General features: G+C 41.3%; 1 protein-coding gene across 3 annotated transcripts in view; it reads left to right on the top strand.

The window, feature by feature from the left end:
- shisa9a (shisa family member 9a) overlaps window positions 1-18242 on the top strand; it is a 324593-nt gene that overhangs the window by 258378 nt on the left and 47973 nt on the right. For 2 of the 3 annotated variants that reach the window (XM_059979330.1, XM_059979329.1), the window contains one exon: window positions 12651-12806. The exons of the other annotated variant lie outside the window; for it this stretch is intronic. In XM_059979330.1, the coding sequence (XP_059835313.1) occupies window positions 12651-12806 (156 nt within the window). The remainder of the gene's footprint in view (window positions 1-12650; window positions 12807-18242) is intronic. 3 annotated transcript variants of the gene reach the window in all.

Genomic DNA, 18242 nt, shown 5'->3' with positions numbered 1-18242 from the left:
CTCTTCTATTCAGTCACTTATGTTGAAAGGGACTTCCCTTCCTTTTGATTCGACATGAAACCTAAGGCATTCTGCAAGCAACAATGGCTTCAGTTCAAAATGTTCCTGCATTATTTTCATGATAACAGCAAAGCTCATTTCAACTGGTTTGGTTGTAGCCATCAAACTCCTAAGCCAACTGTATACATCCAATGCACTCAGCAAAACTACTCAATGACTATTCTATTTGCTTTAAAATATTGCTCAAATAGCTCAGTATACATATTCCAGTTATCTGCTGTGTAATCAAATGTGTCAGTCTTTGCAATGTAGCCACCAATTCTGCTCCTTTTTTATTATTATTATTATCACTCACTGTTTATGAACCTGTGAATCCTTCCATTTTCTGCCTTTTTTTAACTCTACAGTTTCTGTCCGTTCCTGAAGAAGCACCTGCAGTGCTATTTTATTATACTCACCTGTTTCTTGCTGCACTTTTTAAAAACTTGAATGTCTTGCTACACATCAACAGGTAAGTAGTCATCTTGGGTTTATTTTAAAAATATCTCATCATCACTGTTATGTTTTGTAACTCCACAACATGAAACTAATTTAAAAGAAAAATGCAGAGTCCAGAATGCAAGACTAATTTCATTTTTATTTTAAGCAAGGTTTACACATATGATGTGTGGCATTCTGGCATATGCCATTTGCATACTTTTATATATAACTCACTATGAATTATTTTAACAAAGAAAGAATGCTTAATCAACAACGTATTTACAGTATTACTCAAATATTACTGAAATATTAAATACACAACAAACAGGAAAGAGCCGGGGGAAGAAAAAGACCCATTGCATTGTGGTCTTCTTATACCAGACTACTGATAACAGAAATTCCATTGATAACATCAACCAATCAAATTGCCAGATACAAATAATATGGTACCTCCCATTGAAACCAAGAAGTTTCCAGAAAAATACAGAGGCCGCTGTCACCACCGAAAAACTCTCTAAACAATTACATGTTTGTATATATGTGCTTATATAAACAAACATAGAAATGTTAAACTACAAGAAAAATATCATTTCTACAGCCCAATCCAACATTTAGTCAGGAAAGTAAAAGCCGTGGGGATCTAAAGAAGAATGGCAAAGTAAATCAAAATTGGCTCAGTAGCGAGAAGCAAAGTGTAATGGTAAATGAGTATTTTATCGTTCTTTCCAGTGGGGTTCAATAGGGCTTAGTATTTGGCCCCTTGTGGTTATTATTATATTGTATATAGATTAATGATGTAGGTCCAAATATAAATAGCACAATAAAAAGTCTGCACATGATTTGATCATTGACTGTTTTGTTGACTGTAATAAGGAGTGCTTTAGGTTACAAAGGGATTTCAATGTTATGGTTGTTTGGTCATTGAAGTGCTGAACTGAACTGTGTTTGAAAACAGGTGAGATAATGGACTTGGGAAGCTGCAGCAGAGCAAAGTTCTGCCTATATGCCCTGTCCCCAGGTTCCAAATCCTTCAGTTCTGGACAACCCTACATACAAATGAACTCCCATATGTTATTAAAAGATCCTTTGCATACATATGTACGTTTCTGTGAATGTCAAAGCTAGTTTCCTCTCGCCACTTTAAGTAATTGTTCTTTATTCTCAGTTTTGTGTGCTTCTGATGCCAATCACAATGATACAGTGGAAACATAATAAGATCATAAGACATAGGAGACAAGAACTCAGGTCATTTGGCCCATTAAGTCAGCTTTGCCTATTCAATTATGGCTGACTTATTTTCCCTCTTAATCCCATTTTCTTGCCTTACTGTCATCACGTTGAGTGATTTTTTTGTGCATTTTATGACTTATAGATAAAATTGACTCATGGACAGCAGTAAAACTGAAACCTGTTTGATAGCAGGGTCAGTCTGTATGTGGGAAGATTCAGAGGGAGTCTCCCTGTGCGAAGAAATGGGGAGGGTCTTCAAGGAACACGTCCACAGATCTTGAATGGTAGAAGGAACCTAAGGTGGTTAGAAAGGAATACAGAATCCTTTTAATTAGCTGAGAAAAGATCACAAGAGCAGGTACTTTATGCTGGAATTCAGTATGATTCTGGCTAGACCACATCTCATGTACTCTGTGCAGCTCCAGTCACCAAATTACAGGAAAGGTGTGGCCACAGTGGGGAGGGTGCTGTAGAGGTTTACAAGGATGTTGTCTAGAAAGCTGTAACTATGAGGACCAATTAGAAAGATTGGTGATGTTTTCTATGAAACAGGAGGCTGAGGGAAGATTTAACCGAATTGTGTAAAATTACAGAATCGATAGAATAAAAAGTCAGGATGTGGGCCGAAGGGCCTGTACTGTGTGGTACTGTCATATGACCCGTTTTTCTGAGCAAAGGGATGAGATTGCAGTGGCATAGGTTAAAAATAATTGGTAGAAGGAATAAATGGGTGGGAATGAAGAAAATATTTTCACCAAGTGGATGGAATGAGTCAAAAATCTCATCGTATTAAAAATAATTCTGGAAGTACACTTGAGGAGCTACGAGCTGCAGAACTACCTGCCTTGTGATGGAAGGTGGGATTAGTCGGGGCACTTCCTTTGTCAACCAGCTCAATGGCCTTCTGAGTTGTGAATTTTCTACAATTCAATGACCCTCAGCTCACCAGTTTTTATGGATAAACAATGATAACATTGTAGAGAGTTATTGCAAAGGCAATGCAAGTTTCCAAGGACTTAGCTCTGAAATTCTTTCTCTAAACTCCTCATCCTCCAAAGTTTTTTCCTTCTTTATAATATTTGCTAAAACTTAGCTCTTTGAATAAGCTTTCGGTTACCTGCTCCTGTATCTCCATATATGGTTAAATGTTAAGATATGTATGCGTTACCTCATGCTTCGTTAAAGGTTGTGGGGAATGATTGTGTGGAACCCTACTGTCTAACTGCTGTGTCTCCTTCACCTGCTTCACTGAAGCATCAGTTAAACAACGGATGTTTACACACTATTTTAGAACAGGTACTGTTAATCACACTTAGTTAATTAACTTTAAGTTAATAATTGCAACTCAATTCTTGTATTACTAGAATTAAAGAAATGCTGATATCACTAGGGTACTTTGTGGCTTCAAAATCATACAGCATGTGAGATTCAGCATTGGCCAATTATCTGACTTATTTGTGTTTAAAGATTTTGACCTCAAAATGTGCGCGCAGCCACACTTTTGGATGATGTGTGTGTGTGGGAGAGAGAGAGAGAGAGAGAGAGAAAGATGCAGTTTAGGATGAGGTAAGAAAGTCTGTGATATCACCCAGTGTATACGGAGTACACAGGTAAACAGTGCAGCAATGCCATTTATAAACCTCGAATGGCTGAGTACATACACAGCGTCGGAAGAGACCCCTCCTGTACAGTATTTGCAAATGAATTTCTGATTGATTTCCAATGAACATTAATTCAAACAGTGTTTGGTGATGTCAGAGTTATTAGAAATTTGTACAGCCTGCAGGGAGTATTTTGCTAGAAGCTGAGATTATCTTGACTTCAAAGCCACTGCAACAGCACTTACTCCTAGGCATAAGGGCTTTGGTAGAATGAAAGGGAAGATGAGTGTGAGATCCCACAGAGTAGGGCAAGCTACCCTAGGCGTGAGAGGCAGGTCTCAATAGAAGGTGGCACAGAGCGTAGAGGTTAGTGTAACGCCATTACAGCACCTGTGACCTGAGTTGTGAGGGATTTGTGTTTTTCTCATTAGTTTCCTCTGGATTCTTGGTTTTCTCCCACATTCCAAAGATGTATGGGTTAGTAGGTGAATTGGTGGCATGTGTGCAATTGGGCAGTGCAGGCTCATTGGACTGGAAATGCCTGTTCCCCTGTTGTACCTCTAAATAAGTAATCACTCTTGGTTAATTCTTCATCATGCAGCCTTGTCAAGATCCGTAAAGGAGACTCTGAAGGAAATACATCAAATATTACAAGCACAACCCCTGTGTGAGGGAGTTTCCAACAATTTATGCTTCTTCAAACCTACTTTGTCCAAGATCTTGGTCATCTGCCCTAATATATCCTTGGGTCAGTGAGCATCCTTTGAAAGAGAACCCAAAGTTAACGCCAGTGACCTCCATCATGACTCTGTTGACAGCTCATCACTCTGAAGCTTTTTCACTTCATGGAGACGGTTTGATCTGTTAAACATTCTGACATTTCTGATTTTTATTTTTCCTGCATCTGCATTATTTTGCTTCTCTTATTTTGGTTCAAATGCCGAGTGTTGTTTGAAAATCACTCCTGTGAAGTAGCTTGGAGGTTTTGCTGCATTGAAGGCGCAGTGTTCGAAAATTGCTCCTGCTTAAAACAAAATGGAACAACGGAGGGGGGGTGAAGGCAGCCACTCAACACGTAGATCCAACAGCCGAATAGAAATAAAACAAATTGTGAAGAGCTTAAGTGGAAAACAAGAGGTCTAAACAGAAGAAGTGGAATGTGGAGGAGATAAAAGGAATTACAATTGAGAAAGCAAGGTCTGCAAGACACAGTGTTGAGGGTAGACAAAATAAAAAAGGAAGCAGATAGATCATAAGGTTTCTGAGGCCCCAGAGTCTGGTGGAAGATCAAAGTAAGTTCATATCGGGGTCCTGAATGCATCAGAAGCAGAAGTACTGTAGGAGAAATCCCCACCCATTCTCCAACTCTCCTTCATCCTAGAGATTATCTGCTTGTCAGTCCTTTGGATGAATTCACAGTACTGCACCATTCATTATCTGTTGAGAAGATTCTATTTTATTGCTGCATTTGCAGCTGTAGACCAACGGAGGTCAAGAAGGACTTTTTTTGCCAGAGTTATCTGAAGATATTTGCAGCTTTTTTTAAGATAAAGGTTCAAAGCTTCATTTATTATCAAAGTGTACAATTCTGAAATTATTCTTCTGCAGTTGTCCATGAAACCAAGAAAGAAAAGCATGATAATTAATCTTCAAATCTCTCCTCTCTGCACAAAAATAATGAGAAAGACCAGGCAAAAAACACAGAGTATAAAAAACTATAGCACAGAAAAAGTCTACAGTCCAAGTCCACATCCAAAATGCAGAAAACCTTGGTAATGTTCTCTGGGCCCAGCAGCAGGCGTTTTCCTCTCCAGAGCAGAGCGATCCCACCAGTGATCAAAAGGCCGCCAGCTGTCCCTTACCTTCCACATTCGCCTTACTGTTTTAATCTCCTTTGTCACTTTAATCGGTGAGCAATGGAAGGTTTAAATGGTGAAATGGAGTCAAACATCAGCTCGCAACCCTCAACCTTCTCACCACGAGGCTACCGCATGCTGCCTCTGTCTCCCGGAGACTGCAGCGTGCTGAGACACCCAGACAATCTCCAAACTGCAAATTACAGGCTCCAGCAGTTCCAGAATCACACTCAAGATGAATACAAACGTAAAAGACATAAAAGAAGTGAAATATATGGTTTCATGATCTATCCAGAAGACATTGACTGAAGGAGCATTGTACGCAGGTGCCATCTTGACTGGAATGTGGCAGATAAAGATTTAAAGATTAGCTTTATTTGTCATTTATACATTGAAGCATTGAAAGATACAGTGAAATGAGCGTGGAATGGAAAAGTTGGTCGGAGTCCAAAATTAATGCAGATGCTGGAAATCTGAAATAAAACAGGAAATGAATGAAACTCATTCTTCTTCCTTCAGGTAGCTTTGTTTCTCTGTTAAACCCACTGTGTTACATATGACTATTGAAAAGAAAGAATTAGATAAAAATGCAGTCAGATATGAACCTGCCTCAATTCTACACGCACCTGTGCTCAGTGTTCCATTATTTTTATAATGGGAGGAGCAGAGGTGATGGCTCTTGCACAAGACAGACGTGTGATTATTCCAGTCACGTAGCTAAAATTATTTGCTGGCAAAATGAGCTCTATTGTTGTAAAAGTAATTTCCAGGGGAAACATTCTACTCGCATAAATTTTGTTTGTTAACATTTGTGGCTGTGTTTTCAGCATTTTAAAGTGATTCCACACTTGAAGCCAAAAATTAATTATTCTGGCACAAAAGCAAACTACTGCAGGTGTTGGAAATCTTAAATGTAAAAAAAAATGCTACAAATATTCAAGAAAATCAGGTAGTATCTGTGGGACAAGAAACAGAGTCAATATTTCTGGTCGCAGCCCACCCCACCATTAAACATATCTACACGGAGTGCTGTCGCATGAAAGTAGCATCCATCATCAAGGACACCCCTCACCTAGGCCATGCTCCTTTCTTGCTGCTGCCATCAGGAAGGAGGTACAGGAGTCTCAGGACCCACACCACCATGTCCAGGGACAGTTATTACCCCTCAACCATCAGGCTCTTGAACCACTAGAAATAACTTCACTCACCCATCACTGAACTGTTCCCACAACCAATGGACTCACTTTCAAAGACTCTTCAGCTCATGTTCTCGATATCTATTGCTTATTTACTATAATTATTATCCTTTCTCTTTCTTTTGCATTTGCACGGTTTGTTGACTTTCGCATGTTGGTTGTTTGCTCTCCTAGGGGCCGCCTTTCATTGGTTCTATCATGTTTCTTGTATTTCCTGAGTATGCCCACAAGAAAATGAAGCTCAGGGTTGTACATGATGACATACAGTATATGTACTTTGATAATAAATTTACTTTGAACCTTGAAGAAGATTTTGTAGAGAGCATTGTATCTTCAGATTGTTGAAAGGAGATGAAGGGAATAGTGTTCTGAGAGCATGCCAGAGACAGCAGAGAAAGTGGCTGAGGCAAATGCAATACTCTCATTTAAGAAACATTTGTTTTGGTACCTGGAGGACTATGGGCTGAATACAGGAGATAGGGACTAGCTCTGTGGTCAGCATGACATTGTTGGGCCGAAGGGCCTGTATCTATGCTGTATTACTCTATGACTCTATCACATCTACTGAGAGCAAAGGAGAATGAGAGGCAATAACTTACATATGCCACTGGCATAGAAGAACTTGACATAAATTTACCAGGTGAGGGGGGAGGGCAGGAGGGTAGGGGTTAAAGAGCATGATGTGAGAAGCTGGGAGGTGATAGGTGGTAAAGGATGGGAGGAGCAGGAATCTTATAGGAGAGGATAGTGCACTGTGAAATAAAAGAGGTTGCGAACCAGAGGAAGAAAGGTGCAGATGACGAGCAGATTGTGGGGAAGCTAGAGGAAAGAAAGGTAAAATATTGGCTATTCATTTTGCTCCATAGATGCTACCCGACCTGCTGAGGTTCTCCAACATTTTGTGTGTGTTGAGCAGTATATGCAAACCTTGCCAGGATCACCCACATTGTGGGGATGAGCAACAATATTATCACATATTCAAACACATTTTGTTTAAACACTGGTCGATGTTTTAATTTAAGATCCATGTGCAACAATATATCTTCACCTTGGTCCTACAGTTTCATCTGTTTACTTCTGTGGATGAATGCAGTAATCAGACAATATGCCAAAATAGTATGTACTACGTGAATCGTATTTTTGATTTGAAGAGAATCTTGGAGAAAATCCTACCTGAAGGAAAATTGAAATTAAAGTTATGGGAACTATTTTAACAGTACTCTTAATGTCCAGGAGAGAATGCAGACACTCTCAACGGAAACAGCCAGCAGCTTGAGGACATGGGCTGCTGTTAACTTCACTCTTATATTCATAAGTGTTTCAGCTCGTCCTGGAAGATGCCATTAATTGTCATATCAGTCATTAAAGCGACTGAGGATCTCGTACTGATGTGGGTGAGCATCAAAGATTGCTGCAGTACAAATTAAAGATGTTCAACACACACAAAATGCTGGAGGAACTCAGCAGGTCGGGCACCATCTACGGAGAGGAATAAACAGTAAATGTTTTGGGCTGAGACCCTTCATCAGGGCTGGAAAGGAAGAGAGAAAAAGCCAGAATAATGAAGTGGGGCGGGGGAGGGGAAGGAGAACAAGCTAGAAGGTGATAGGTGAAGCCAGCTTTGAGGGATGGTAGGTGGGTGGGGGGAGGATAAAATGAAATTCTGGGAGATGATAGATGGAAAAGGCAAAGGGCTGAAGATAAGGAATCTAATAGGAGAGGAGAGTGGACCATGGGAGAAGAGAAAGGAGAAGTGGCACCAGAGGAAGATGATAGGCAGGTATGGAGAAGAAAAAAAGGGGTAAGAGGGAACCAGAATGGGGAATGGAATAGGAGCGAACAAGGATGATGAAGAAATCATAAGTTAGAGAACTCAATGTTCATACCATCAGGACTTAGGCTGTTCCATTGTCCCACTGAAAACCTTATCAAAGACATTGAGAAATGGTTGAATACAGTTGAAGCTGTTTAATTCATACCTGCCAGGTATTCACAATGCCATGGGCAAGGTGAATGTGGAGGGGGATTAAACAACTGGAGTTAAATGTGAGGAGTACAACGTGCCAGGCAACCACTCCTGTTATTTTCACAGTGATGATTGTCTAGATGTCTGGTGGAAAAGGATAAACCATCCAGCTACTGAGTTAATTATGACTTGGAGCTGGGGACAGTCAGCAGTGAAATGGAGGTGGGTGATTTTGATTTGTCTCCAGCACTTTTCATTAGCTAGGATGGGCAGACATGGTACCCACCATACTTACCTCCACTGTTAACTACTCTGATCCTGAGGCAACAGCCCCACAGCCTCCAGCTCGACTGACTCTCCAGTGTCGCCCACTATTGTGTCTTTTCACTTTATAGACTTCCTGCTTTCTGAGATCCTCAGAATGTATCCCGGAAGTCGTTTGAAGGTGTATGCTTATGTTTCACTGTTGAATTCTGCACACCACCATGTTTTCTATTTTTCCCCTTTTCTTAGTGGCTCCAAATAAACCATACACTCAGTATACACTTTATTATATACTTGGTATAACCTAATAAAGTGACAAATGTGTGGATGTTTGTGGTTTACTGCTGCTGTAGCCCATCCACTTCAAGGTTCAACGTGTTATGCGTTTAGAGATGTTCTAAACACACCTCTGTTGTAACACGTGGTTATCTGAGTTACTGTCACCATGAACCAGTCTGGCCATTCTCCTCTAACCTATCTTGTTAACTCAGCAAATTTGCCTGCAGAACTGTAGCTCACTGGATGAATCTTTTGATTATTTTGCACCTTTCTCTTTTGTTACGAAATCCCCTAACTGGATCACTTAACAGCAAAGATAGAGAGGTCCGTTGAAGTCTGATGGTGCTATTTTTAAAAGTCTTTATTTATAAAGAGGCACAAAAATAAGATTAATACAAACATTCAGATAATATACGTCATCACTACTCAATCTCAAAGCACGGGTCTAATAATAACCATCAATAAGAAACAGCTCGATCATTTGTCTAGGGGATAATACATTGTCTGATGGAAATATAAAAGTCACTCAGTTCCTGCAGGCTTCAGCCTTTGGGGACCACTGGGTGTTCACTTGTTGGAGAGAGAGAGAGATTGGTGAGAAAAGAAACTTGCCCTGGTCTTTTATGAAGCAAATCCGTTGAATCAGGGGAACGGGCTTCCCCGTTGTTAGCTAAAAGCTGGTTTCCGTGGTTCCAGCCACCGATTCCAGCCGCGGAATCGAACGCACGTGGCTACCTTCAAATGGCTTCCCGCTACTATGGGATCGTTAGCGTTTCTTCTGGTGCGTCTGAAGGGGTTGTTCCCCCAGACCCTCTTTTATACTTCCTCACGGGGTCTCAGATGTCAGTCAGGTTGAGGTGATGCAATCTCTCTCTCAACCAGCCCACTTTGCCCGAGGGCTTGCACGTAGCATAGTCCCCAATCCACAAACGTGGTCTCCAGGAGACAATGGTCAATGTCGCGTTATTTTGCATCGCTGTGGAACGAGGTATTTGGCACGTCTCTCTCTCTCCCATTTCCTGGGTCTACTGACCCCCCCCCCCCAACTAGTGCTCTTGCGATTCTCGCAAAGGAGGGGGCTGCGGACATAACACTTTAAACTCCAGAGACTGTTGTGCACGAAAATCACAGGGATCAGCAGTTTCTGAGATACTCAAACCATCTCTTCTGGCACCAACAATCATTCCGCGGTCAAAGTGACTTAGATCATATTTCTTCCCCATTCTGATGTCTGGTCTAAACAACAGCTGATTCCCTTGACCATGTCTGAATACTTTTATCCAATGAGTTGCTGCTATGTGATTGGCTGATTAGATATTTACGTTAACAAGCAGGTGTAAGGGTGTACCTCACAAAGTAGCCATTGAGTGTAAATGAAGAAGCATAAAGCTTGTATCACAATTAATGAATACAAAAGATCTGCGGATGCTGGAAGTCCAGAGTAACATACACAAAACAATGGAGGAACTCAGCGGGTCAGGCAGCATCTATGGAGGTGAATAAACAGGATCCCTGATGAAAGGTCTCGGCATGAAACGTCGACTGCTTATCGCTCTCCACAGATGCTGCCTGACCTATGGAGTGCCTCCAGCACTCTGTCTGTCTTAATCTCAATTAATGGGAACCTTTTGTACCAGTCCAAAACTGTATTTGGGCCTAAGTTTTTCTTTTGATAAATGTTAGTCATTTAAAGCATACAGACTCAAAAAGAAAATACTGGAAACAATTAGCAGGTTGGGATCATCTGCGAAAAGACAGAGAGAGCTAATGTTTCAAGTGGAAGACCCATTCTATGAGAAGCCTTTGATCTGAGAGGTTACTACAATGCAGTCTGACCTGCTGAATTGCTGAGTGTTTCTGCATTTGTTGTTTAAGTATAATATCTCTGGAATCTGCAAGTTATTTTTTTAGATGCTCCAGGTTACCTTACTGCTTGATGGTGTGTGGAAAGATCAAATAGGTGATGTTTAGAATTCTAAGGTTGTTAGTTTTGCACCATCGAATTTTGGTTAAGTGTACCCTAAGCACGTTAACAGGCTCATGGCATCTAATATCTCATAAAGCGGAGAGGGAGATGGTCAGAGAATTCTGCGGTTCTTTCAGTAGATGGATAGCAAGGAAATGCTGCCTCTCTGGAACTATCTCCCAAAACTTTTCTATCGCGTATGTTAATCAAAATGGCTTCTTTGTTTGTTAAAAGTAAAACTGCTTCTCTGTTATGCTAACTGGAGAGAGTGTTGTCTGGCAGAGCATTCTTGAAGCTTCTCGCAGTCTGTTTAGGTTTAGGTTTGCTGATAACGAGGATTGTATTCATTTGTTAACCAGTGGGGTTGGATGTCATTTTTTTCTTGTGGGTCTGGGAGCTGAGGTTTCGCGGTCTTTTCGGGAGCAGGGAAGAGGATGTCGAAGAAGGTGGGCGTGTGCCACAGTGCTCGGTTGACCACTTTGGGTGGTCCCAGGTACAAGGTCGTGGAGGACCACTGAAGCGAAGGGTGGTCGAACGGTTCCATGGTTGAGCTTCAATGATGTGCACTAGATTGACTGAACTCTGATAAGCACATTTTACTTTATTTTCTTTTCCTTCCTATATACTGTATTGTTAGTAATCATGTAGTTCTAGTAAAATCTTTAAAGTATATTCTTTAACTGTATCGGGTGTGAGCTTGATATGGTGTGTGCGACGCTGCATTAACTTGTTTCCCACAGCACCTGCGTATACGGGAAGTGGGGTTGGAGAGTGGCTGGAATTTTTCCCCTAGACATATACCAGCCTGTCGTGTAAGCGTTACACTTTGAGGGAGAAAAATGAAGCATTCACAATAGTTTTACAGAAAGACAGAAGCTGGTTCTGTGTGTTCTACCACCAGGCAAAGTCAAAGTGGGCCTTCAGGTTAGAAAACCAAGTAAAATACTGCAAATCTGAAACAGAAAAAAGGACAGAAAATGCTGAAAACACTCAAGACGTTGGGAAGCGATGACTGGGTATATATTGCATGCCTCATTTCTGTGCTATATATCCAATGTAATTAAATTCTACAGTGAACTGCTGAGAACAAAAGCTAGATAAGCGAGCCTCTTTTATATGCAGATCGCAGTAAATTAGTGAAGAGAGTAAGAGGCCGACATTTTTAATAATGCCATACAAATAAATCTGTGAGAGCAACTGTTACTGTTCTTGTAATTGGGCTGCTGTATTATCCTGTTAAATGCACCAGTGCCTTGAATTGTTAATCTACCCTGATCCTTTTGTTCTCCACTTTGCCGGAAGGGTAACCTCACCCAAGCCATCTGAAGCATATTCTTTGCAAAGGTGTAAAATTGGAAGAGCATCTTTAATTTCTCTGGTGTATTTATTATCCATTGGAAATATGCAGCCCCCACAGGAACAGACTGTACTGAGGATAATTTCTTATTGTATTTTATTCATGATGTTGCTTGATTGTACTGTAGGGACAATGGTAGAATCCATATACCAACTAGACTGAAATCACAAAGGCAGAGTTGTTGGGATTGAGCACAATTGTCTTGTGAAACAATTTCCTATTATCTGAGTTCAAGTTAACATGGTATAAATCTCTGTTGGCTTCATTTGCAGTGTTAATTGTTCAAGGTCACTGTATTGTGCAGTTTCATGTACTATTTCCTTTTTCTAATGAGCTTTATCTGTTAAATGGAAATACAATCTTCTCTATGGCCGTGGGTGGAGATTGTAATTAATGCTTTTCACACGTTATATTCAAAATGAATATTTTGTTTTCTTTTCTTAAATATTTTGCAGACCAGACACAGATGAATAATGTGGGTCCGACCTACCCTCTGATCCCACAGATGGCCCAACCTCATTCTTATTCCACCTTGGGCCAAGGTTCTCATTCCTTTGAACAGCAAGTCCCTGGCAAGGAACTGAACAAATACGCCTCACTAAAAGCAGTGGGTAAGTCATTGAGAGTGGCACTTGATGCCTTCTGAACTGGTACCTTCTGTGCAACCTCCCATATTCATGGTATAGGTCAGACCTTGTTTGGATCAATGGATTCATTGCTGGGTGCCATGGTTGCGTAGCAGCTAGTGCAATGCTGCTACAGCATGGCATGTTGGAGTTCACTTCTGACAAGTAAAGAGTTTGCACGTCCTTCCTGTGATGCACATGAGTTTCCACTGTGTGCTCTGGTTTCATCCCACAGTCCAAAGACACACTGTTTGGTGGGCTAAATGGTCATTGTAAATTGTCTTGCATTTAGACTAGGGTTGACTGAGTGGGTTGCTGGGCAATGAGTCTCATTGGGCCGAAGGACCGGTTCTGCGCTGTATCACTAAATAAATAAAAATAAAGCAAATAAATAATGGATTTGCCAAATCCTCTGACAGAATCTGCACCTCTATTCCCTCTTTATGATACCAAGACAATTCTTCCTAATATCCTTCAATAGTACTGAATGTGATAAACCCAGATGTGTGTCAGCCCCAACAATATGGCAGGAATAGATTCACCTCCACCTACAACCAGGTATGAGTTCTGTGGAAAACTACAATCTCTGCAACCAAAGTGGCAGTTCTTGAATTTATAACTCTCCCTGCAGCCTGAAATCATTGCAAGTACAATAATAAAACAACTGGCAGCATCAATAAAAGGATCATATTTGCTAATGATTTTCATAATTCTGAAATTTATTTGGATCTTGTTATGACAAGGAAACATTCACATCAATCAAACCTTCACCTGCTGCCTTTAATCACCCTTTACGAAAACTGAACATTTTTGTAATCTCTCCAAATTACTTGTGGGCTAACCATTCAGATACTTTGCAATATTTATTAGTGCAACGCCTCACACTTGTCTGCATTAAACTCTACCTGCCATTTTTTCAGCCCATTTTTGCATCTGCTCTAGATCCTGCTGCAAGCTTTGATAGTCTTCCTTGCCATCCACTCTACTGTCCAATCTTGGTGTCATCCACAAATATACTGATCCACATTATCATCCAGACCATTGATCTAGATGACAAACAACAACAGACCCAGGACCAATCCCTGCAACACTCCATTAGTCACAGGCTGCCAGTCAGAGAGGCAACCATTTACTACTACTCTCTGGCTTCTGTGAAGCCAGTGTCTAATCCAATTTACTACCTCATCTTCAATGCCAAGCAGCTGAACCTTCTTGACCAACCTCCCATGCAAGACCTTGTCAAATTCCTTGCTGAAGTCCATGTAGACAATATTCACTGCCTTGCTTTCATCAACTTCCCAGATAACTTCCTTGAAAAACTCTTTTTAGATTGATTCGACACAACCTACCATGCATGAAGCCATTCTGCCTATCCTTGCTCAGTCCATGTCTATCCAAGTACTCATATATATCTGGTTCCTTAAAATACCTTCCAATAACTTTTCCACTATTGATACCAGGCTCACTGGGCAAGCATTTCCTAATTTATTCTTAGAGCTTTTTTAAAATAGCAGAACAATATTAGCTATCCTCCAATCAAGAATCTATCGAACTCTGCCTTGAAATATAGATGAAGTATTTGCCTCCACGGCTGCTTGGGGCAAAGAATTTCACAGATTCACTACTCTCTGGCTAAAGAAATTCCTCCTCATCCCCATTCTAAAAGGATGCCCCTCTATTCTAAGGCTGTGTCCTCTGGTCTTAGACTCTCTCATTATAGGAAAAAACTTCTCCACATCCATTCTTTCAAGGCCTTTCACCATTTAATAGACTTCAATGAGGTCACCCCTCATTCTTCTGAATTCTAGTGAATACAGGCCCAGATCCATCAAACAATCCTCATATGACAAGTAATATGCCTCCAAGTACCCTGAGACCTCGTCCTTAACAATTGACTCCGGCATCGTCCCAACCACTGAGGTCAGAATAACTGGACTGTAATTTCCTTTCTTCTGCCCCTCTCCCTCCTTGAAGAGTGGAGTGACATTTGCATTACTAATGCCTCCACAATGTCTTCAGCCACCTTTTCCAGAACCCTGGGGTGTACATCTGGTCCAGGTGACTTATCTACCTTCAGACCTTTCAGTTTCCCAAGAACCTTTTCTCTAGTTATGGCAACTTCACACACTTCTGCCCCCTGACACTCTCAAATTTCCGTCACACTGCTAGTGTCTTCCATAGTGAAGACTGATGCTAAATACATATTCAGTTCATTCGCACTTCCTTGTCTTCCATTTCTACCTCTCCAGCATTGTTTCCAGTGGTCTGATATTCATTCTCACCTCTCTTATACACTTTATGTATCTGAAGGAACTTCTGGTATCTTATTTAATATTACTGGATAGCTTACTTTTAATTAATTCTTCCCACTCTATCATGTCTAAAATGCCAGAACTCCGGAATATTGAACTGCCGATCTTGCCCCTCCTGCAACCAAGTCTCACTGATGGCTACAATATCATAATTCCAAGTGTTGATCCATTCCCTGAGGTCATCTGCCTTTCCTGCATCTTGCATTGAAATTTATGCAGCTTAGAACACTAATCCCACCATGCTCAGCCTTTTGGTTCCTGACTTTGAGGTCTTAACAAAGTCCGACTCCACAACCACTCTACCAGCTGTTCTGGCACTCTGGTTTCCTTCCCCTGCAACTCTAGTTTAAACTCCCTGTGTAGTACTAGTAAACCTTCCCTCTAGGATATTAGTCCCCCTCTGGTTTAGGTGCAAACCATCTGTTATGTACAGGTCCCACCTTCTCTAGAAGAGAACTCAATGATCCTAAAGTCTGAAACCCTCTATTCGACACCAACACCTTAGCCTCATGTTAAACCGTATGATCTTTCTACTTCTGGCCTCACTAGGAGGTGGCATGGGTAGCAAGCACAGCCCTGGAGGTCCTGTCCTTTAACTTAGCACCAAATTCCCTGACGTTACTTTGCGGAACCTCGTCCCTCTTCATACCTATGTCATCGGCATCTAAATGGAGAACATCCCGTGACTGCTCACCCTTCCATTTAAGAATGCTGAGGACATGATCTGAGATGTCCTGTACCCTGGCACCCTACAAGCAACATACCATCAAGGAATCTTGTTCAGAATAAGAATCAGAATCAGGTTTAATACCACTGGTATATGTAATGAAGTTTATTGTCTTTGCAGCAACAGTACAATACAATACGTAATAATAGAAAGGTACATTAATTAGAGTAAATATAAATATATTCAATAGTTAAATAAGTAGTGCAAAAATAGAATTTTAAAGAAGTAGTGAGGTACTCTTCATGGGTTCAATGTCCATTCAGACATCAGATGGCAGAGGGGAAGAAGCTACTCCTGAATCAGTGAGCTTGTACCTTCAGGCATCAGTTCCTCCTTCCTGGCAGTAACAATGAGAAGAAAGCATGTCTGGGGTGTGCTTAAAGAATGATCCAGAATTCATCCTGTTCCAGCTCCAACTCAATGTGGAGTGATAAAGCTGCAGCTGGATGCACTTCTAACAGATGAAGTCATCAGCGATACTGCAGGTCTCTCTGCCCACCCATATCTCACAAGAGGAGCATCCCACTATTCTGCCTGGCAACCCTACTGCTCTAACTGTAATTATAAAGAAGAAAACAATAAATACATTGAAAAAAAGTTCTACCTACAGCTTTTCACCTTCTCTCACTCAAGTCTCAAAGAGTTAAAGCCTCACATCCTCACTCTAACACTGTCCACGCCAACAATGGCCATTCCAACAAAGGCTGCTCTGCTTGCCCCTGCCTTATTTTTATTTGCCTTTGGCAATGAATCCTGATCTCTGAATTGCCCCTGTTCAAATGGTGAAACTATCGCAAAGCACTGCTTTTTAATGCTCACTCATCAATTTGGGTGAGTCACCTCTTCTCTCGCTCTTAGTCTCCGAATGGCCACTGTTCAAACACTGAAACTCCTGTGAAGCACTGCTTTTAAATGCACGGTTCTCATATCTTCTCTCACTCCTGACCTCTGATTGGCTGCTGTTTAAACACCTATAATCCGGGTATAAAATCCTATAATCTGGATTAGCATTCTAGTGCAGTAACAAGAGGCACGAGAAGCGTACAGCTGATGGCGGGGCTTCTGTAATAAATGGCTTTTCTAGACATAAATACGGTTCTATTACTACTATTTGCAATGCACCAACTCAATTTTATTGTTCTTCAGTGGTCCGTGAAATGACTAATTTGGTTGTTATCCAGAATATTAAAATTTATGTTATCCAAAAACTGGCCTCATAATTTACGTGTGTGCCTTTTCAATGATACAATTTTTAGGGAAAACTAAGAGATTTCTCATTGCTGTCCAAATAAAAGTTGTTTTTCAACCGTCATTACCAAAATTTGTCGTTTTACTCCTTGTGAGACCTTGACAAACACAAATTGTCTGTCACAATCCCTATGTTACCATAGTGATGTAGATCAACAGTACTTTGCTGGGACATCCTGAGCTTGTGTTAGACAGGTTTTAAGGGCAAACCCTTTGCTTTAAACGGTTGCTTTCAGGTTTGCTTCTCCACAGCAGTTTTCAGCATTGCAGATGCTCCATAGGACTCCTGCTGTCATTTTGGCGGGCCCTTGTTGCTATGGCTGTGAGTTTAGCTGAGTCTCAGCTGCTCTAGATTTGAGGAGTTGCCCACTTCTTAGACAAAGGCAGAGCAGAGAGTCACTGCACATTATCCAAGTTTTCTTTAGTCAGTGACAAAGAATGGAAGCTCACTTAGATCAAGGTTAAGATCCAATGCACCGATTTTAATTAAAATGTAATAGCCTCTCCCTGGCATTGTCCAGCTGCAACGCAAGAGAGATCACTCAGCATTCCCCTTCCCTGCATCCTCAACCCTACCGACCATGGCTTGTCCTCAGCCCAGAAAGCAGACACCCTCCAAATCTTGAAATCCCACTTCTGGAATTTCCTTCTCTGACTCCGTGAAGTTGGTGGGAGTGTGGCTGGTGGTGGGGGTGGGGGTGGGGGTGGGGGCAGGGCTGCAGTAGAAGCATGGATATCTGACTGATCATGGGCACCGTTGCTGGAGCCAGCATGTGATGAGAAACAGGGGGCCAAGTTTCTCATCCTGGGGAGGCTTTCTTGAGGAACACTCGGAGGTGACGCTGTGGGAGCTATAAACTGTAAGTAACACAAGTACATTACTTACAATAGCACAGGCTAAGAATAGTCCCGCCCAGGTAAAGGCTAGGCTACAGAGGATAATGGTGTGCACCACTATGTCAGATAGAACACAGAAGACGAATTGTACAACACAGGAATAGGCCCTTCAGTCCACAAAGTTGTACCAGATTAGTTAAATCTGTAATCAAGTGCTTTCTGCCCACACAATGTCCATATCCTCCCATTTCCTGCACATTTATGTGATTGTCTAAGAGCCTCCTGAATGACTTTATC

This window comes from Hypanus sabinus, chromosome 9 (assembly GCF_030144855.1).
Source record: "Hypanus sabinus isolate sHypSab1 chromosome 9, sHypSab1.hap1, whole genome shotgun sequence".
NCBI lineage: Eukaryota > Metazoa > Chordata > Chondrichthyes > Myliobatiformes > Dasyatidae > Hypanus > Hypanus sabinus.
This window is presented reverse-complemented; position numbering and strand designations above follow the sequence as displayed.